This window comes from Euprymna scolopes, chromosome 32 (assembly GCF_053919585.1).
Source record: "Euprymna scolopes isolate OS-2025 chromosome 32, ASM5391958v1, whole genome shotgun sequence".
NCBI classification, from domain to species: Eukaryota; Metazoa; Mollusca; class Cephalopoda; order Sepiida; family Sepiolidae; genus Euprymna; species Euprymna scolopes.
In genome coordinates this window covers 51,246,142-51,268,745 of record NC_136513.1, presented here as the reverse complement: position 1 = coordinate 51,268,745, position 22,604 = coordinate 51,246,142, and the positions used below count along the sequence as shown (strand labels likewise).

Sequence of the window (22,604 nt, the reverse complement as noted above, 5' to 3'; positions counted from 1 at the left end):
CCCAAATCTGAAAACTCAAACATCTAATCCCAATCAAGTAACGTCTCAGATCCATTGAATTTCAGGCCAATAGCTCTAACAAGCTGCATTTGTAAGACCATGGAAAGGATTATAAACAAAAGACTAATCTGGTTCCTGGAAACAGAGAATCTTATTACAGAATTTCAAACAGGATTCAGGAAAAACCGAAGTTCAATAGACCACATAGTCAGACTTGAAACCTTCATCAGAGAAGCCTTTGTAAGGAAGGAACATTTAACAGCAGTGTTTTTTGACATGGAAAAAGCCTACGATACTGTGTGGAAGTACGGTGTTACAAGGGATCTGAAGGCGCTTGGACTAAAAGGCAGAATGCCAATTTTTATTGAAAATTTTTTAAGAAATAGACGGTTCAGAATAAAGGTTGGCACAGCTCTCTCGGACTTGAAAGAACAAGAGAATGGAGTACCTCAAGGGAGTATACTGTCAGTGACCCTGTTCAGTATCCGAATTAACAACATTGTAAAAAACCTTAACCCTGGGGTAGATTGCTCCCTATATGTGGATGACTTCCTAATATGCTGTAGATCTAGATATATATCTATAATAGAAAGGAAGCTTCAATTGTGCTTAAACAAAGTAATGAGATGGACGGAAGAGAATGGATTTAGATTCTCCAAAAGAAAAACGAAATGCATGCATTTCTGCAAACTAAAGAACATGCATAATGATCCTGTCCTAACCATGGAAGGAATGCCCATACCCGTTACTGACCAGTACAAATTCTTAGGGATTTTATTTGACAAAAAGTTAACATTCATCCCACACATAAACTATCTGAAAAAAAAATGTAACAAAGCTGTAAATCTTTTGAGAGTGGTAGCACATACCGATTGGGGTGCAGACAGGGAAACACTCCTTAAACTTTACAGAGCACTAGTCCGCTCAAAGCTAGACTACGGTTGTTTCATATATGGATCAACCCGAACATCATATATAAAAAGCCTAGACCCTATTCACCATACTGGCCTAAGATTGGCCCTAGGAGCATACAGAACTTCCCCCGTGAACAGTCTATACACGGAAGCACACGAACCCCCACTAGATCTAAGGTGAGAAAAGTTAGCCCTTCAATATTTACTGAAACTGAAGTCTTGCCCAAACAACCCTGCATACCAATGTACCTTCTATCCTAAATATGAAGAACACTTTAACATGAGAAGAAAAACTATCAAAACGTTCGGGCTCCGAATGAAGGAAAGCATTGAAGAATCAAAAATTCCAATCTCCAGCATTCACAACTTCATACTGCCTAAAACACCCCCATGGATCATGAAACAAGTTGAAATAAAACTCAACCTAAACAAAAAGTCCAAATCTACCACAAACCCTATTGAATACCACAACGAACTTCAACATTTAAAATTACAATATTCAGACTACACCTTTATCTACACAGACGGGTCTAAAAGCAACAATCACACTGGATGTGCAGCAACGTACCATAAAATCACAATGAAGAGAAATCTTCAAAATGAAGCATCTATATTCACTGCAGAGACTATAGCTATCGATCTAGCACTCAACATAATTTCAGAGGAAACCACCAAAAACTTCATCATTCTCACAGATTCTCTATCAGTCCTATTATCTATACAAAATCAAAAACAAGAAAACCCACTAACAACAAAATTAATAGAAAAAATCAATATCCTTTCAACTACTAAAAACATTATTCTTGTCTGGATCCCCAGCCATGTGGGGATCAAAGGCAATGACAGGGCAGATATAGCTGCAAAAAGATCTTCTCACCTTCCAACTGACAATTTTAAGATTCCACATACTGATCTTAGACCCCAGATAAAAGCATACATACAGGAAAAATGGCAACTGCGGTGGAGTCAGCAAGAGGGCAACAAATTATACTCAATCAAACCTGAACTTAAGGAACGATGTCCGGACATCAAGAGATCATGCCGAGAAGATGTGATACTGACTCGGCTGCGCATAGGGCACACCAACTTTACTCATTCTTATATACTAAATGGAGAATCGGCGCCAGAGTGCATCCCATGCCAGGAGACACTCACAGTAAAACATATCCTAGTTGGGTGTGATGACCTTGCCCCAACTAGAAAATTATATTATACAGAAAGCAATATGGAAGACCTTTTTGAAAAGGTCAACTCAGCAAATATTCTAGCATACCTAAGGAAAGTAAATTTATATAAGAAAATTTAAGGAAATTTAAAGTCACCCAAATATACACATCCATGTATAAATACAACATTTAATTTCTTAAGTTCAATTTTATAAAAAAAGGGAGGAAAGGCTGAAAAAGTCATTCCCCCCCCTCCCAATAAAAAAAGTTAAAAAAAAAAAAAAAGGACTCCGGCATTAAATGACCGCATAGGTTGATATGCCGTAAAACCAACCAATCAATCAATCAACTTTTCATTTTGAGCAAATTCAAAGTTTCTCTGACTGGATTGCTATTGATAATTTTTGCTCGGGACAACTACATTTTATACTCATAATTGGACAATTTTCTTTTCTCTACAATAGTTATTTCTTTTGGCATCAATATTTTTTTTTTTTTTACTAGATACCAGAATCTCTTTATAAAATATACTGAATCTTTGAATTTTTCAGTCCTAGCTTTTTGTTTTAACATGAGAAGGAAACTACACTCTGCTGATCCCGACTGGATTAATACTAACATTGTTTTTACAATTAAAATTTTTTACAATTAAAATTCTTTACAATTCATAGTTTCTCTGATTGGATTGATATTGCTAATTTTTCCTTGGGATAACAACGTTTAATATTCGCAATTGAATAATTTTCTCTATGATAGTGTAACAGCATACGGAATAATTACGTTGACTAATTTCTTTGCAGACTTCTATGAAGAACGAGCTATCCTCCTTGGTCGACTTGGGCGACACGAGCAGGCATTGGCCATTTACGTCCACGTTTTGGAAGATCACCGCTTAGCAGAAGAGTACGTATTTGATATTTTTAAGATGACTGACATCCTCACCTTTTTTTTTAGTATAGTGTATTATGAAATACACACACCATTCCGAGAATCTGTACGTTTTAGTAAATTTATAATGTTTGGAAGAAGAGTTCATAACTTGTAAGTCTGCACAAAAGAATTTTCAAACTGAACTGTGAGTCATAAAATTGATTAGAGATGAATTTTTAAATATTGTTCATCTGGGGCAATGCTGATCAAGAAAATATTTTGTGCGTGTATGTTTTTTTTTTTTTTTATAACAATTTTAATATTTTTTCCGGCAACATTGGCAACAGGTAAGTCTTCCATTTCAGGTCAGAAATGAAGGTCAGACACAGAAGCTTGTCAAAGTAAGGAGCTTCTTTAAGACGAGAGCCATTCATATCAATTGGGGTCAAGTGGGGGTCAGAGCATTTATGGTGAAAAGATAAAAGCTTGGTTTTAGATGCATTACGATTAACCAGATACCTTTTACCCCATTGCACTACTAGGGCAGGTCTATTTTGGAACCCCGGTGAGGCAATGGTGATGATAGTTGGGGTTTGACATAGAAAAAGACCGGCACAAAATATTTTTTTCAAAATCGTTATCTTTGCTTAAAAGTTTTCAGTGAATTGTCAAGAACGTCCCGTCATCAAAACAATCCGTTCTGTTAAGAAAATGGAATCATTATTTAGAATATGTTTTAAACTACATTTTTAAATAAAATGAGTGAGGATAATGAATTAATAAAATAAATATTAAGTGTAAAGGCAAGATTATGTTTTTTAAATAATAACAACCAAAGTTCGCTTTTTCATTTCAGGAACTTTTTGGGGTGGAAACATTTTAGATTTTACCGTCACAAAACACGTTCATTATTGATATTGAAAATTAACGTTTGTTTATTATTTAATTTGAAAACATTACGATTTAGGCTTAATTATTTCGAAAGGTAAAACGAAAAAGTTTAAAATATATATTTCAAGTGTCTGCAGGAAATTTAAACATATTTGTTTTATCTTTTTTAATTTGTTTTTCTATTAGGTTGGTGCAAAAATAATGGCATTTTTTGGACGTTTAAACGAACGTCAAAAACATTTTTGCACCAACCTAATATTTCACATCAAATTCTATTTGAAATTTTTATTAAAATATGGTAATACTCCAGTTTTATATTAAAAAAAAATAGTCCATACAATTTTATTCTACAGATTCTTTACGAAACATAACCACGTAAATTTTCAAGTTTTTATACTTAATAAAAAAATACTTTGCAGAAAATTAGTTTCAAATTTTCATTTCTTTTATTTTTAGGGAGTAATTGTTTTTAAGCAGTATTTTTCTTCCAAAATTATAGTTTTAAAATCAGATAACCCACAAAGATTAATGAGTAAACAAGGAAACTCCTTTAAAGGTTTTTGTTATTTGTGCATCTGTATTGTGCTAAAATAACTTTATTATTTAGAAAGCCATTCTTAACATGGGGAGAATAGGAGGTTGTGTTGTAACTATTCTGTACTTTCACCTAAGAATTTAATAAACAAAGATTTCATAAAAATTAAATTTAACTTGAAAATACTATTAAAAATAGCATGGTAACATAGATACACAAGCACTGGTTTTTCAAACACTAATCACTCGTTTAAAATGGCACAGCTACAGCAAGAATGAATCTCTTTATGGATAAATTTATGTTATCGAAGGTGGAGCTAAAATCTGCTAAAAAATATCTAAACTAAACACTACTATGCCTCTGATTTGGTTTGGTCATCTCTCTTCAATACATCTAATTCAACTCTACAAAGTTTTTCATTATTTCTTATAACTAGCCCTTATTTTTTTACATATGAAACTGGAAGATAGCCTAATACAGTTTCCTTCAGTTATAATCCATTTATTTTACTTTTCAGATTAGAATGTCAGTAAAAGCACGACGTTCAGTTTTAATCCGTGGTTCACAAAATTTGCTGATCCACCTTGTCATTTGGATGAAACAGCACCCCTAACTTCACGACAAGTCATCCAGTTTAGTTATTTCCTCGAAAACAGTCATCCCCACTTAAAAAGTAGTGAGATTTTTATGTTAATTGCTAAGGAATTAATTAGTATTTGGCAAGTAAGTTAATCCACAATTTCCCTTGTTGGGGGAATGTTATATAGGACAGAAGGTCAATATATTTTGCTATAAGAGGGGCAAACAAATTGACAGGAAATCTCTTGCAGTAACCAAAGTGAAAAAAATGAAGGAACAGCTAGACAGATTGTTTGATATATTTTCTTGTAGCTGTAAATTTCCTGTCTTGAGATGTGATGACTTTGCAGTAAAGTGCAAGACAGAAAATTGTCAAACAAGTCACATAATCTGCACTTGTCCTTCTAACAAGGAGGTAAAATTAATTCTATAGATTCACTTGCAATTATATTCCTTTTTTGTGGAAAATAAAATAATGTATTGGTATTTATTATGTAATCTGGTTCTATTATTAAACATGCAAATTTTGCAATTTTCAGGTTCCAATAGAACTGCCATTTGAGAAATTTTTAAATTAATTGATGGAACAACAAAAAGCCTAACAACATTTACTGGTCCTTTGGGGAAACTTTGTATCAATAATCATCAAGATTTGCTTCAAGTAAAATTCTAAAAAATTAGTGTCCCTCCCGATCATCATTATCTGACAGCAGAAGAAACAAATAATTTAAGTGTGAAGACCAGAGGCTATTTTTTGAGTATGCTGTTGGCATTTCTTGTGGAGAAGTTAATCTAAGATGTGCAGCTTAGAAAATTGGACCCTTGAATCAAGCAAGATGGCTAACATAAGCCACAAGGTTAATGTGTTTATGGACCAGAGGTGTTTATCCTCAAACACTATGATATTAAATTAAACATTCTGGTCAAATTTATCATCCAAATGTATGCAGTTAGTTGGTTTGAGATCAAAACCGATAATAATTTTTTTAACCAACAACAGTATATTTTAATATGATTCAGAGAACAAAACATTAACTGAAATCCAAATTACTGTTTTAAACAATTCAAAATATAGTGCTTTTGCACTATTTCCGAAAAATATCATAATATCAGTGATAAACTCAGATGAATTGGATGTGAGAGAAGAGGGCATTCAAACGATTTTGTCGATTAGGTAAATAAATATTTATTCATTAAATTTTATTAATTTACCCAAACAATAGTCAGTTTTATTCATATTACATCAAAAAATATAAAAAAATAAGTGTTTTCAAATAATTGTTTTTTGTGTGTGGTTTTTTCCAGAAATAGTGAACAACTCACACAAAAAAAAAAAAAAAAGACCGAAAAAGATTACTGCTATCAATTTTGCAGCCACACACTGGTCAAATTTGATTGATTTTTCTCAAAAAGTTGTATATGGGCAGGAAGCAAGACATAGATACATTATTACAAAATCATTGTGCCAGCAAAGTAGACATTCATTTTCCTCAAAAGGAAATTATACGGAACAATTTAGTTCTATTATAACAGTTTATATTATTGCAATTAATAAAAAATTAAAATACATGGTTCTGTAACTTGTATCAAATTGTTATATTGTGTAATACATCTTCACATATCTTTTTAAATTGTGAAATTTAAAAGACTTAGTTGCTAATTAGTTTTTTTTTACAATTTTTGTTTAATCAATGTAGTAAAAGTTGGTATATTTTGCTAGTTGTGATTCATAATTAAAATTATAATTCATGTATTTATTTTTCTTTCAATGTATTTCATATAAATATATCAATTTTAATTGGATTGTTTATAAAAATAGTGAAATTTCAAAGGCAGTGTTGTGTAAAATGCTATGAAAATGAAGGATTTCTCAGCATTTTTTTACACGATTTTTAAAATGAAATGCTCAATTTTCTGTTCAAGATAGGGATCTGATTTTTGGTATATGTTCTTATCCCATCAAATCCCAACTATCATCACCAGTGCCATGGTGATTTTCTGAAAAAAGTTGCAAATCAACCTGCCCTATTGCACCACATGCTCAAGGTCGAAGGAGAGTAATTCAGAGAGATTTTAGTTGTTTGCCCTTGAAGTGTTGTCATAGATGGTAGTGTTGTCTGCACATATGAATGTGATTTGGCAGATCATTGATGAAGATAAGGAAGAGAGTTGAACCCAGAACAGATCCTTGAGGCACAACAGCATTGAGACTCTAAGTTTTTAGTTTCAGACTTCTGCTCATCATCATAATTAAAAACCTAGAAGATTGTCGTAGGTATGACCTTAAAAGACATCCAGTGGGGAATATGGCGTTACTCCTTAGTTACCATTGCTCCCAAGTCCACTTTGTTCCAGAGTGGTAATACTTGTTTGGGCATCTGCGGCTACCAGATTAGGTTGTCTGAAGATACTGGCTTTATGACCAAAAATGCACCAACTTTGATGTTGTTGTTTTTTTTTTTTTCCTTTTCTCTTTGCAAAACTCAATCATGTTCTGCAAAGTCAAGAATAACATTCCTCTCCCCCAAAACAATTAAATTAAACACCATGAAGAAATATTTGAAAATATGAAACATAAAAAAATTTTTTTTATTAAGACCCAGATGCACTCGAGGATAAGAGTTAAAGTGTGTACAGTAATCAACGGGACAATATCGTAGTAATCGTTAGTAGTGTAAATTTAGCAAATTGGATTACTGAAGGGAACGGCTCATCAGGAATTTGTTTACATTGGACTTGAAGACGACTTATTCCACATGATTGGATTTAGCATTAAATAAAGAGTTGATCTGATATAAATAAGCAAACATAATTGAAAAAAAGACTAATTTTGGATTATATCTTTTCATTTTTTAATATTTAACCTTTTTTATACCTGACTTTTCCCTTTATTCAAATTATCTAACCCAATTTCAATGGGTGACTAAATGGGTCACATTTTTTCTTGTTAATCTTTAAAACTAATTCTATTGAGCACATGGCCAATTGGATACAGATAATATTGAGTGAATTCAACCTCATGGTTGTCTGTTCAGTTGTTCAGTACGATATTAGCAGTATTTCCACAATTGCATATGAAACATTCCTTTCTTTGTTTTCCTAACATCGAATGAAATTTTCATGAACAATTACTCTGGCCATTACACCTTACTTTAGAAATTCATAAAAATAAAATTTTACTTTAGTAATTCTTAAAAATAAAATTATAAAACAAATAAATAAAATCCAGGTCGGCATTTTTTCTTTTCTACAAAACATTTTTAATAACGTTACTTTGGGCACCACCTAAAATGTCTCTTGCTGTCACCTGTCCGTTTTATCTAGCACGCACTTCTATTTCTTCCAACCGCCTTCACATTTACCCATCCATTTTCTTTGACTTTGATTTTTTTTCTACCGAGCACATGCTGTTCTTTTTTCTCTTTCTTCAAATGCACGTTTCATAATTTGCATATGTCTATTTTTTCCTTACAGCTGCTGCTATTTTCCACTGTGCTCATACATGCGCTATTACAGAATTTTGTGCATTGCATTCATCATTTTCAATCCTCTCATAATATTCGTCATTACTTAACTGAGAATCTTTTCATCTTATTAATCCTTATCCTTGTGTGGCTTTTGGTTTTGATAACCAATGTCTCGTTTATTATTATAAAAAACGATTAAGATTAGCTTGATTTCTTTGATAAAAAGTCATTTAATCAAAGAATCAATTTTAATCAAGAGCAGATAATCTCTTGTCACATCGGATTATCTCCCCTTGTTACATCGGATTATCTTCCATGGTTTCTCTTTTTCTTGGTTCAATATTTATATTTATGACTAAAATCATCGATATCTTTGAAATTGAGTTTTCCAACGGAAGTGACTGTTTTTAACAACACGATGTTAAACAGGTTAATGATATTCAATGGAGAAGAAAATATGATTAAACAGAATTACGATGAGCAAAGTTTACACAACTGTACAGAGAGGAACAAAAGTTGCGAATAGATCAGTTTAGCACCTACCATGAAAATAACAATAGAGTAGAGAAAGACTAGCAAGTTTTCTTTCGTGAGAAATTGGCTATATAGAAAGAATGCATTCTCTCTAGATTCCAAAGTCAGTTTTGGTTAAATTTAAAAAAACGTTAGCGTGTTATTTTGACTTCTGCTTTCTGTTTAGCAGAAATCATGCCAGTGTATACCAAAGAGAAGTCCCTTCTGATTAAAGTTTACATTTATTTAAAACTAGCCAGGTTACCCGGCGTTGCCCGGGTATATTGAGTAAAAAAAAAAAAATAATAATCAAAACAACGGAGTTGAGAGAGATGTTAAAAAAAAAAAAAAAAAAAGTGGTAGTAGGCAGGCAGGCTCGAACCCATAACACTAAGGAGGACAAAAAAACAAAAAACCTGACGTCTTAGCTGATGTTTCCATCGCGCAACCAGAAGTTGCGAACGTTGAAATTAAGTGTAGTTAATCGAAAAGGGAACGTTGACTTACAAAAACCGACCCCTCCTTGTAAAAAAACTGGCCGGTTGGGAGTGAGGAATTAATGTTTTTGGCCAATTTTTCGATATTTGTCATCCGAAAGATTAAGCATGAAAACTATGCCAGTTTGATCAGGTTCCGACACGTCTGTTTTTGGCAGACACACACACACGTTTTGCCTTTTATATATTAGATGTAATTTGTTTTTTCTCTGATTTTTTGCTAAAATTACATGTGGCATATTTTAAATGTTTATCTTATATTACAAATACTCCATTGAATCGGGGTTCAGAATTCTTTTTTCTTAATCTGAGCTTAATTGTTCTTTTTTCTTCAGAATTTTTTGCTAAAATACAATACTTTTGATGTTTATTTTATATAACAAATATGAATCTATTTTTTATTTAAACTTTTCAGATATGTTTTTATTAAATGAAACCATTCTAACAATGCATATAGACAAAAGAAAATATATTTTGATTATAACGTGTTTTATTAAGAACATAACTATTCCGAAAAAGAAGCATTTCAAAATCAAACTTTTTTTTTTCTTAGCTCATCATGTTGAAAATCATTTTTGACTTGATATAAAATTTAACCAGCAGAAATCAATGTAGTTTATTTGTGCTCATAAAAGGAACATATTAATTATTTTGAAAGTGACCATCATATGGAAGAACTAGAAAAACATTTAAAATAAACAATTGAAAAACTAAAATTTTTTCAATACATGTGTATATATATATATATATATATATATATATATATATATATATTTAGACAAATATTATTGAATAGCACGGAGTTATTCTGTTTTACAATTTCCCTTTTTATCTTCTCCAATCTTCGAATAGTCCTTTTTATGTTCTTCTCGAAATTGTATATGTTGGATCCATAATTGCGAGCGCTTTCGACAGAAGTACTTCTATCATCCACAGGCATATTGTAGAAATAAATGTAGAAATTGTTTTTTTAATTTACGTATATATACATTTTTTCCTAGTCACGTGGTAGCTTGTTACAAGTCAGGTGGGCAGACTTTTTTTTTTTTTTTACATATATTAAACACATTTATATATACAAACACTTAACATAATTAAATCCTTCTTAGATAAGAGAAAAATCCAGGTTGTCCTCGACGGTCGTACATCTAAACAGTGTGATATAAATGCGGGAGTGCCTCAGGGGTCTATCCTTGGACCTCTATTGTTCCTAATATTTAATAATGACCTCCCCGACAAAACTGCCTCTGAGATGGATATATATGCTGATGACACCACACTCTATAACAGGCATGACAGGAAAACAAATGAACACATAACTAAAGAAATAACAAAAACACTAGAGGATCACCTCCAATCTGTAGTGGAATGGGGACATAAATGGATGATCACATTCAATGCTGCCAAGACTAAACTGGTTTCCTTCAATAATTACAAGAAACCTTCTCTGCCACCAATAGCAATGGCCAGTGACTCCCTGTCTGAGAGTTCATCTTTCAAACTGCTTGGCCTAACGTTCACAGGAAACATGAGTTGGAACAATTATATTGAAAACATTGCCAGGGCTGCTGCAAAAAAGGTAGGCTCTCTCTACCGTGCTAGAAAACTACTAACACCTGAAAGTATCCTGTACCTCTATAAGGCCACCATTTGCCCATGTATGGAGTATTGTTGTCACATTTGGGCTGGTGCATCTGCTACTAGTCTCTTGCTCCTAGACAAGGTTCAAAAGAGAGTCGCAAATCTGATAAGCCCTGAACTGGCATCTAAGCTTCAGCCTCTGTCCCATCGACGAAACGGTGAATCCCTCTGCCTGTTCTACAAGTATTTTAATGGTGAATGCTCTGATGAACTGCAGACACTTATGCCTCCACGACATAGACACCCTCGACAAACCCGACATGGAGCTAAATCCCATCCCCACACAGTAGAGATCCCTAGATGTAAAAGATCTTTTTACTCCAGTAGTTTCTTCCCCAGAACCGCTAGACTCTGGAATTCCATTCCAGGTTCCTGCTTCCCTACCTGTACTGACATGCAGAAGTTCAAGTGTAACGTGAACCAACATCTTGCTGCCCAAATCCCAACATAGTGCCCCAGTAGTTGCTGCCCCTGATATTAGCCCCCTACACGAGAGTGGTAATGTGCCTTGTTTGGGGTGAAAATGTAATAAAAAAAAAAATACAAACACATATATACATATTCAAAAATTCATCCCAAACATTTCAAAACGTTCCGGCTGCACTCATAATTAATATTATTTATTTGAGGCTTCTTTGTTTTAATGTACAATGCTTCGAGTATTCTTAGCCTATTTACATTTCTCTCACTCTGCAATACTCTTGTATTTTCTACCATAATTCTTCGAAATTCTGAATGGTGGCAACCATGTCCCTTCAAATGTTGTGATATGGAGCTAGAGTCAGAGAGATGATATCTTTTCACTTAAACATATGAACATTTTTTATGTAAACCATGAAAGAAGAAAAATGGACGAGATTCAGAACTACCTTTTCTGTGTTTCTAATTGCTTTCAAGAACTAGAAAGACATTTAAAATAAACAATTTAAAAACTAAACTTTGAACAGATTATTTATAAAACAGGAGATAAAAATTTGACATTTTTAAACAAAATAATAAGGATTTAAAGCTTTCATGTTTCAGGGAGAATTTCAACGGACAAAACCATCTCACCTTTGATGTAGATTTCACACAACATTTTGTCATGCTATTTCATGTTGTTGAAATGTAAAACAAATTATCTGCAGGGATGACACTGCGTCCTTTAAAACCCTCATGCTTCCTAAAATTCACCCAAACCTGATACCCACCCCCATACATGTTATCTCACGACTCCATCCAGTTGTTACATTGTTAGTTCCCAGAAAATACTGGATAAACTGATTGTAGGCGATTGTCGATGTTGCGTCAATAGAAATGTCCTTCTATGTCCTTTTCTCTTCTCTGCAACCTCTTTCTTACAGAAGAGATGTTGTGAGTTTGTCTCTGCTTTATTGTTATTTTCATGGCAAGTGCTCGGCTGATCTCCAATCTATGGTCCCCCTCCTCGCCAAACTTTCACAAGAAACACCCATCTAGCAGAAAACACTATCAATAATTTCCCCCACTCTTTATCTGTGCCTAAACCTAAACGTAGATTTCATGAGCAAAGCTTCTTTCTTAGAACTGCACGCCTGTGGAATAGTCTTCCATTTTCCTGCTTTCCAGCTGACTACAATATGGTTGTGTTCAAGTCTAACATAAACAAGTTTTTGATGAGCAGTTCATATAAGTTAACAAATTTACCGAATTTCCATTACTAACGATTACTATATTGTCCAATTGTCTACTGTATACTCTTTAACCCTTATCCTCGAGTGGCGTCTTGGCCTTGATAAGTGGTGATGCCTATGTAAAAAAAACAAAAAACTATTCATTTCCCTAACGATTGTACATTATTCTCTGCACTTGCACTTTTGACAAGTTGTGGTGCACCGTAGCACTGTATGTAATGATTATTTTTATTATGTATTTTGGGGTTTGTGAAATTTATGGCATATTTTACATGAGGTGCAAATATGTTTGCAAAGAGACGCATTTTTGTTGTGCCTCGTCTATTATTTTTCCTTGCTACATAAATTCATTCCCTTATATTCATCTAACACGGAAGCATTTTAGAGTCTGAAACAATATTCTTCCAAACTTCTGTCTTGAAGAAAAGCATGCACTGTATTGGATAAGCTTAGGTCAGTATGGACTTCAAGTCTAACTGACAAACTGAGAAGGCAGTTCTTCAGAGCAGTGGTGGAGTCTGTCCTTATTTACGGTGCTACAACCTGGACACTCACCAAAAGATTGGAAAGAAAACTAGGCCCCACATACACCCGTATGCTATGAACAGTATTAAATATATCTTGGCAAGATCATCCTACGAAGTAGCAACCGTATTTACTATCATCATGGAGTGATGTTTACAATTTGCTGGTCACTGCCAGAGGAGTGAGCAATAGCTGGTGAGAAATGTATTGCTGTGAACTCTACGGCACAGGCACACGAGCATAGGAAGACCTATATCCACGTACATCCAGCAAATTGTACATGACACCAACTGTGATTTTGAAGGTATGAGGCAGCTGATGGAAGACAGGGAAATCTGGAGAGAAGAGAGAGACAGAGAGACAGACATACAGAAAGTGTTAGATAGCGTCAGACAGAGACAGAGTTAGAGAGAGAGTCACATTGGTTTGGGCTAGGAGCATATAATATTGTTTATTTCCAATTTTTTTTTTAATATAAAAAAATGTATAAAAAAATGTTTAAAAAAAATTTATTAAAAAAAAATGTATGAAAAATGTATAAAAAAATGTTAAAAAAAATTTATTAAAAAAAAAATTTATTAAAAAAAAAATTTATTAAAAAGTCTAAGACAAAAATGTTTAAGAAAAATGTATAAAAAAATGTTAAAAAAACAAACTTGTGGTTCTTTTGTTGCAGATATTGTATAAATCATTATGACGACAAGAAAGAAGGAAGCAGAGATGTAAGTTCGACATTGCTATTTTTTGTTGTTGCAAACCTTTTTTTGATACCAAGAAACTCCTTTATCTTTTAGATTAAAAAAAAATTGTATAAAATTAGCAGGGTTATCTGGTGTCACCCGGGTCCTAATTTCCATGAATTATGTTAATTATAGAAAAAAGTAAGACTAAACGATCTGCTTAATATTTTAATTTGTAATGTTTACATTAATATATTTAATATATTTTTCTTTTAGCGGAGGGGACGGGGAATAGTAAAAATAATTGCAACTGATATATAAGTATGGCATGTTCGTTGATTTAAGATAAAAAATCCAGTGACAGTATTTACCACCACTGGATTATTTATTTTCCACCAGACTATTCATTCACGTTTAATCCCCTTTTTCTAAACCATATTCCCTCTGCTTCACTTTTTTTGTTTTCAAGTAAGATCTTTGACTTACTTGTTGTTTCATCAAATACTTTTGAATGCAAAATCCGATCCCACATTTTGCTAATTCCTATCCTCTGATGAGAAGGAAAGTATTTCTTCGAAACTCCGCGGATTAAAGACTATCCACTTATCTAGTGTTTCCTTTTCAGATTAAATATGTTTTTAACTCATTTCAAAGTGTTTTTAACATGTTTTATTGACTGTTTGCTTGTATATATATATATATATATATATATATATATATGTACGGGTGTATGTGTGTGCAAAACTAAAATTAGTGACGTAATATGCTGAAACAATAGTGACTTCTTTTAATAAAAATACAGTATACATACTTTTGCATCCGCTGTGTGTATATATATATATATATATATATATATATATATATATATATATATATATATATATATCTCGTACATGTCCTGATTGATTCATAGCAATGCTAGATGATCACATTCACTTCATGGGTGGGAGTGATGATAATTTTCTTTGGATAATAATAAGTTTGAAAATTCAAGGAATTTTATTTATACTAAAGAACTAGTTTACATGCAAACATAATGGCAGCTATGCAAAATTCCTTGATTTTGACAATTTCATAAGAGACCTTTTCTCATTTGATGTTGAAGAAACGGCACAAAGAATAGCAAAATTACCGTCTTATGCATTCCATTTATAATGTTAAAAGAATTGGGTTAATAGATGTGCAACAGTTTAAGTAGCAGGGTCAGTTGATAGGGGAAGACCAAGGCAAGCATGGGCAGACGTGATAAAAATGGACTTTAGAGAGAAAGAGGGATAAATTAAGACCTGGTCAGAGATATGTTACTTTGGAAGGACACACACACACACACACACACACACACACACACACACATATATAAATGATAAGTAGTAGACAAACCCGACAGGCTGCTAAATCCCACCCCCACACTGTAGAGATCCCTAGATGTAAAAGATCTTTTTACTCCAATAGTTTCTTCCCTAGAACCGCTAGACTCTGGAATTCCATTCCAGGTCCCTGCTTCCCCAACAGTACTGATGTGCAGAAGTTCAAGTGTAACATGAACCGACATCTTGCTGCCCAAATCCCTACATAGTACCCCAGTAGTTGTTACCCCTGGTAGTAGCCCCCTACACCAAAGTGGCAATTTGCCTTGTTTGGGGTGAAAATGTAATAAAAAAAAAAAAGAAAAAAAAAAAGTAGAATGGATTCAACCAAACAATAAAAACAGTAGTTTGTAAAAAGGCACATTAATTTGTGGAGAAAGGGACAGATGACACAGATACAAAATATTTTTTAAATGACATGAATTGGTTAGCCTAAATTAATCTAGAGGAAAAAAAATTAGTTCCAGTATCAAAAATATTTTTGTTTGTGTGTTTTGAGGGAGATGGTGTTTGATCAATACTGATGGGAAGCCATGATTTAATATACTATTTTGTTTTTAAATCCTCAAAACTGGTTCACGGTAAAACAACTGATGATCCTGTTAAGAACATTGGTACTATTGTTTGTTCATGTAAGTAAAAGCGTTCAGCGATATGGGAGATTAATTGACTTACTGACAAAATAATGTTTCAACGAAGGACATTTTTTATTTTTTTATTTTATAGTTTGAAAAAAACTTTCCAGACTAGATGTGTGTGTGTGTATATATATATATATATATATATATATATAATTATTGTTATTATAATTATTTACTGTAATAATTATTAAATACCTACAGACACTAGTGTTTCATCCTTTTGGGAATCATGAGTGCAGGGTGTCACGATTAACGCCAGTCGAGAGATTTGAACCCCGGCAACAGAAGTCATGTTTGGCTTCTTTTTTTTTTTTTTTTTTTTTTTTTTTTTTACACAGTGATCACCACTTATCAAGGCCCGGAAGCCACTCAGGGATAAGGGTTATTGCAAGTACATTACATATTATATATTTAAGAAAAAAACTAAACAAAAAACCCCGCAAGGGTGGTGTCTATCTTTAGCTATCATATTTCCCTCACCCTAGCTCTAAACTCGCTCTCTTGTCCTGATCCATTCCGAGGAGTCATTTAAAAGGACAAACTCTTCTCCCTCCCTTAGTTACCATTTCTTTCAGATGGAATAACACAAATTCCACATTGTTTAGATCATAAACTTATAATTTCAACAAATCTTGTACATTTTTTGCAATTATTTTATTTACTTTTTTTTTTCACGATTCATCAATTGATGTTGCTTACTTAGCTTTATTGTGAAACTGACTCTTTATCTGAAGTACATCTTTCAAACTGCTTGGCCTAACGTTCACAGGAAACATGAGTTGGAACAATTATATTGAAAGCGTTGCCAGGGCCGCTGCGAAGAAGGTAGGCTCTCTCTACCGTGCTAGACAACTACTAACACCCGAAAGTATCCTGTACATCTATAAGGCCACCATTCGCCCATGTATGGAGTATTGCTGTCATATTTGGGCTGGTGCATCTGCTACTAGTCTCTCGCTCCTAGACAAGGTTCAAAAGAGAGTCGCAAATCTGATAGGCCCTGAACTAGCATCTAAGCTTCAGCCTCTGTCCCGTCGACGTAATGTTGTATCCCTCTGCCTGTTCTACAAGTATTTTAATGGTGAATGCTCTGGCGAACTGCAGACACTTGTGCCCCCACGATGTAGACACCCTCGACAAACCCGACAGGTAGTTAAATCCCACCCCCACACTGTAGAGATCCCTAGATGTAAAAGATCTTTCTACTCCAGTAGTTTCTTCCCCAGAACCGCTGAACTCTGGAATTCCATTCCAGGCCACTGCTTCCCCAACTGTGCTGACATGCAGAAGTTCAAGTGCAACGTGAACCGACATCTTGCTGCCCAAATCCCAGTACCCCAGAAGTTGCTGCCCCTAATAGTAGCCCCCTACACCAAAGTGGCAATGTGCCTTGTTTGGGGTGAAAATGTAAAAAAAAAAGAAAAAAAAAAGAAATTGCGTATCTCGAAAGTATGTTGCCATGGCGATAAAAATGGCAATTGCCATGGAAATAGTTTTTATTACACAATGCTACATTATTTAAGATGTCATCTGCAGTTCTGTTATGCATACTGTGGATATGACGTCAGAATCAACAGGATAGTGGTCCCAAGGGTTAATATGCAGAACTATTTTCCGCAAGTTATTTTCAAATCCATAAAACTCTAGTTTTGGCCAACATAACATTGCATTTGATTTTGCTCTTCGTTGTGTGTAGTTTTTATTTTATTTATTTAATGCCAATGAGTTTATTTTATTTATTTAATGCCAATGAGTTGCCATGTATAAAAGCTAAAAACAACTTTGAGGTTAAAACGTTAATTGAGATTGTCCGTTGATGCATATTTTTTGTAAAATAAAGTGTCCATGAACGTTGCATGTTCGCCATAACATTGAGTCGTGAAAATGCAGAATAAAAAGATGAGGATTTCTCCTATGTTTTACTAACGGCTTTATTATCTTCGTTAGTCGTGATAAGGAAACTGGTTCATCAGGGAAAGAGTTTTTGTGTGGAGACATTGATGATTATACGCGCCTGTTGAAAGAGAAAAGAGTTCATGCATGTCTTTGCTTAAAGTAATTATGGAAACGTGCATCACAAATGATTAGAAATGTGTAGGATGAGAAAGAGAGTTTGTGTGTGTGTGTGTGTGTGTGTGTGTGTACCGCATTGAAGTCCGTGTGTGGAGGTAGCCATGTTGGTTTGTTTGTATTCACATCTTTGTTGAACCCAGAGCCCGAAGGCCGGGTGAGTTCTGTTGAGTCCCAAGAAAGAAATTGAAGGTTGGGGGGGGGGGGGTTCCACCTGGAGTTGCTGTCAGTCCAAGATCTAGGAAGAGAGTGTGTTGCCCCTTTAACCTTTTATAAACTCGGTCACATGACTGAGAGCTGGCTTCTGATTGGACAAACCAGGAAGGAAGTGTATTCAAAATCTCCAGCTGCAAGAATTCACTGCTGCTTATGTTTATTGCAATTTTCATCTGCTACACCATGTTAAGCGAATGAACATATATTACACTGTCCTCCCCAAAGAAGGAGGTAATACTTGGAAGGGTTGGTTCATAAGAACAAAACCAATACTACACTTACCCCCACCAAATAAAAAAGAGGATCTAATGACTAGAAGTATTGTCTCATGACAGATCATTTTTTTTGCAATTAAAAGAAAAAAAAAAGTTATTTTCTTATTTCTCTAAATTATTATTTTATTTACTTTTATTTTGTAATGATGATTCAATAATTGATGCGTCTTACTTAGCTTTATTATGAAGTTGCTTATCTCAGGAGTATGTTGCCATGGTGATAAAAATGGCAATTGCCATGGAAATAGTTTTTATTACACAATGCTACATTATTTAAGAGTTTATCTGCAGTTCTATGATGCATGCTGCTGCTACGACATCAGAATCAACAGGATTAGTTGTCCCGACAGTGAACCCATTAAAGTATTTTCCACAAGTCATTCTCAAATCAATAAAACCTCAGTTTTGGCTAACATAACATCATAATCAATTTTGCTTTCCTTGTGGGTAGTTTTTTTTTTTACACAGGAATCCCAACTTATCAAGGCCTGGAGGGCACTCGAGGATAATGGTTAATGCGTATACATTAGTCAATGGGATTATAGCGTAGTAATCATAAGTAGTGGAAATTTAGTAAATTGGATTACTTAGGGAGACGGTTCATCAAGAATTTGTTTACATTGGACTTGAAGACAATCAAATTAGTCAGCTGGGAAACAGGCGTGCAGTTCTAAGAAAGAAGTTTTGTTCATCGAATCTACGTTTAGGTTTAGGCACAGATAAAGAGTGTGGGAAATTATTGATAGTGGTTTTGGCTAGACGAGTGTGTTACTTTTCAAAAAATATTTTTTATGGTGCTTATGCAGAATAAGGGCTGTGCTATTGTCAGAATTTTCTGAGCAGCTTGCATAAAATGCTGGAAAGTGCTGAACAAAATTTTTATCGATTTTTAAATTTTTATTTTGTGCAAACGCTGACTAAATTCTTTCATTGGAAAATTATTATTACGGAGATAACTGAATTAAAAATTAATCAGAAAAACTACAACAGTATTCTTTGTTGTTTTGAAGAAAATACAATGAATTAAGAAAATTCAAATTAAGAAAAAAACACTCATTGTAAGGTAAGTTTCATAAATAAATATTTATTGTATAAGGAACAACTAATAGCAAACCAAAAATAATTTTTTTTATAATTTTATGATTTTTTATTTTGTTCAAATCAAGATGAAATTGTTTTTTCTTTTTAATTTTTTTTTTGATAAACCAATCATAATTGTTTTTCTTGGCCTTTGGGCTAAGATCACAGTGTAGTATCTGTTCTGATGCTACGCTTCATGTTTTCTGTCTTCGGTCAGTGGAGGAGAAATCCTTCATGACTGAGACAATTTTTATTTTTGTTCCTATCCAGAGTACCCTTCTTTGGATAGCTGGATTTCCCCCACATTAAAAACTAACCTTGTGTCTAATTCTGCTCTCGTGGGGAGAAGAAAATAGGGATAACAAACCATAAATGTTTTCTTAAATGACGTTGGCCGCTGCAATTTCATTGGTTTAGTGTTTCGGCACTTTTCAACATTCAACTACTTTCCGCCGATTGCACAATCCTTATTCTGCATAAGAACCAAAATTGACATTAAAAAACTCACTAAGGTGGATTCTTTTTTTTTTTTTTTTTTTTTTTTTTTACAAAGGAGTAACCACTTATCAAGGAGGCGCAAAGGTCACGTGAGGATATGGGTTAATTGGTTGGAGATATAGATGGTAAAACACTGAGAGGGTTTGTGATGATGAATGTAATTGGTAGAGAAATTGATTTAAGAGGGCGGCTCAGCAAGAATTTGTTTACATTAGACTTAAAATACGCTACCAAGTAAAGCTTGTTGTTGGTTGCTGCAATTCCATTGGCTCAACGTTTTGGTGCTTTACGTAAATTGCCTAGAAAATTCTGATGATAGTATGGTCGTCAATCTGCATAAGTACCATTTTTTTTTTTTTTTAATGCCAATGAGTCAGCATTTACCAAAGCTAAAAATAAGTTTGAGGATAAGCATTAATAAGACTGTATGTTGGATTTGTGAGTTTTGAATTTTTCTACAAGAGGATTAGAAACGATGGTCAGAATTTGGTTACCTAAGAGAGCTGAAGACAACAATGTCGTAGTCTACCAGGAAGCAAGTCGACAGAAGAAAAAAAAAAAAAAAGGAAAATTCTTTGCTGTGGTGGTAGCTTGATGAATTCTTGCATTTAATAGAATTTGCTCTAATGAATTCATAGCACTTGTGCCCCATCGACGTATACATAATCCTCCTAACTAACCCAAAAAGCATCAAAATCCCACCCCTTCACTGTTCTCTCTAGATGCCAAGAAACCTTTTTCTCTATTTATTCCCTTGGACTGTTAGACGGAATTCCCTCTTAGTTTCTTGTTTAAACGACTGCATTGACATGCAGAAGTTTAAATGTAATGTGAACAGACATCTTGCTGTTTAATTCCCCACAGTCGTCCGTTAGACACAATTTCAAATAGTAGCACCTTATGTTCCCACTGGCAGTATTGTTGTATAGTGGGGTACCAAATTGAACATGTTGCACAGTGGGGTACCAAATTGAACATGTTGCACAGTGGGGTACCAAATTGAACATGTTGCACAGTGGGGTACCAAATTGAACATGTTGCACAGCGGGGTACCAAATTGAACATGTTGCACAGCGGGGTACCAAATTGAACATGTTGCACAGCGGGGTACCAAATTGAACATGTTGCACAGCGGGGTACCAAATTGAACATGTTGCACAGCGGGGTACCAAATTGAACATGTTGCATAGTGGGGTACCAAATTGAACATGTTGCATAGTGGAGGTACCAAATTGAACATGTTGCACAGTGGGGTACCAAATTGAACATGTTGCACAGTGGGGTACCAAATTGAACATGTTGCACAGTGGGGTACCAAATTGAACATGTTGCATAGTGGGATACCAAATTGAACATGTTGCATAGTGGGATACCAAATTGAACATGTTGCATAGTGGAGGTACCAAATTGAACATGTTGCACAGTGGAGGTACCAAATTGAACATGTTGCATAGTGGGATACCAAATTGAACATGTTGCATAGTGGAGGTACCAAATTGAACATGTTGCATAGTGGAGGTACCAAATTGAACATGTTGCACAGTGGGGTACCAAATTGAACATGTTGCACAGTGGGGTACCAAATTGAACATGTTGCATAGTGGAGGTACCAAATTGAACATGTTGCACAGTGGGGTACCAAATTGAACATGTTGCATAGTGGGATACCAAATTGAACATGTTGCATAGTGGAGGTACCAAATTGAACATGTTGCATAGTGGGATACCAAATTGAACATGTTGCATAGTGGAGGTACCAAATTGAACATGTTGCACAGTGGGGTACCAAATTGAACATGTTGCATAGTGGGGTACCAAATTGAACATGTTGCATAGTGGGGTACCAAATTGAACATGTTGCACAGTGGGGTACCAAATTGAACATGTTGCACAGTGGGATACCAAATTGAACATGTTGCATAGTGGAGGTACCAACGGGACCAAATTATTTTTATGTAATGGCTAGAATTAAAGTTTAAAATGCAAAAGTCAAGTATCATGCTTTAGTTGTGCTCTAAATAGAAAAATTCATTTCAAATACGCCTTTGTCATACCAAAGAACCTACTGTTGATTTTATATGTTCAGCCTTTTGGCTTGTGTGGTAATAAAGCTCAAATGCACTTGTGATATTAGGTTGTGTAAGATGTTAACTTTGGTCAAAATCGCCTGTTCCTTCTTTCATTGGATTATTTCGATTATCAATGCTTATCAAAGACATTCCGACACAAAACCTACCTAAAAACACTGCCAGGCACATAAAGTATGTTCGTGTGAAATTGCATAAAAATCGACCAAGCTGTTTTCAAGTCCCTAGGGAACAAACTCATACACACACACACACACACACACACACACACACACACACAAAGTTTCTTTTAGTAGAGATTTCGGCAAAAGTCAAAACTTGATTTGGTCATAGTCATAACTACTTACGTGACAACTATGAATGGATACCTATTCCTAAAAAGCATCTACCTTTTTGTGATTTGTACAATTAACTTTCTAGCATGAGTTTGGAATCCGGAT

At 34.3% G+C, this 22,604-nt stretch overlaps 1 protein-coding gene across 1 annotated transcript in view; it reads left to right on the top strand.

The window, feature by feature from the left end:
• Positions 1 to 22,604, top strand: part of LOC145256348 (vam6/Vps39-like protein) — a 248,094-nt gene that overhangs the window by 110,826 nt on the left and 114,664 nt on the right. Inside the window, exons 21-22 of the mRNA XM_080115165.1 lie at positions 2,881 to 2,983; positions 13,927 to 13,972. Of these exons, the coding sequence (XP_079971291.1) occupies positions 2,881 to 2,983; positions 13,927 to 13,972 (149 nt within the window). The remainder of the gene's footprint in view (positions 1 to 2,880; positions 2,984 to 13,926; positions 13,973 to 22,604) is intronic.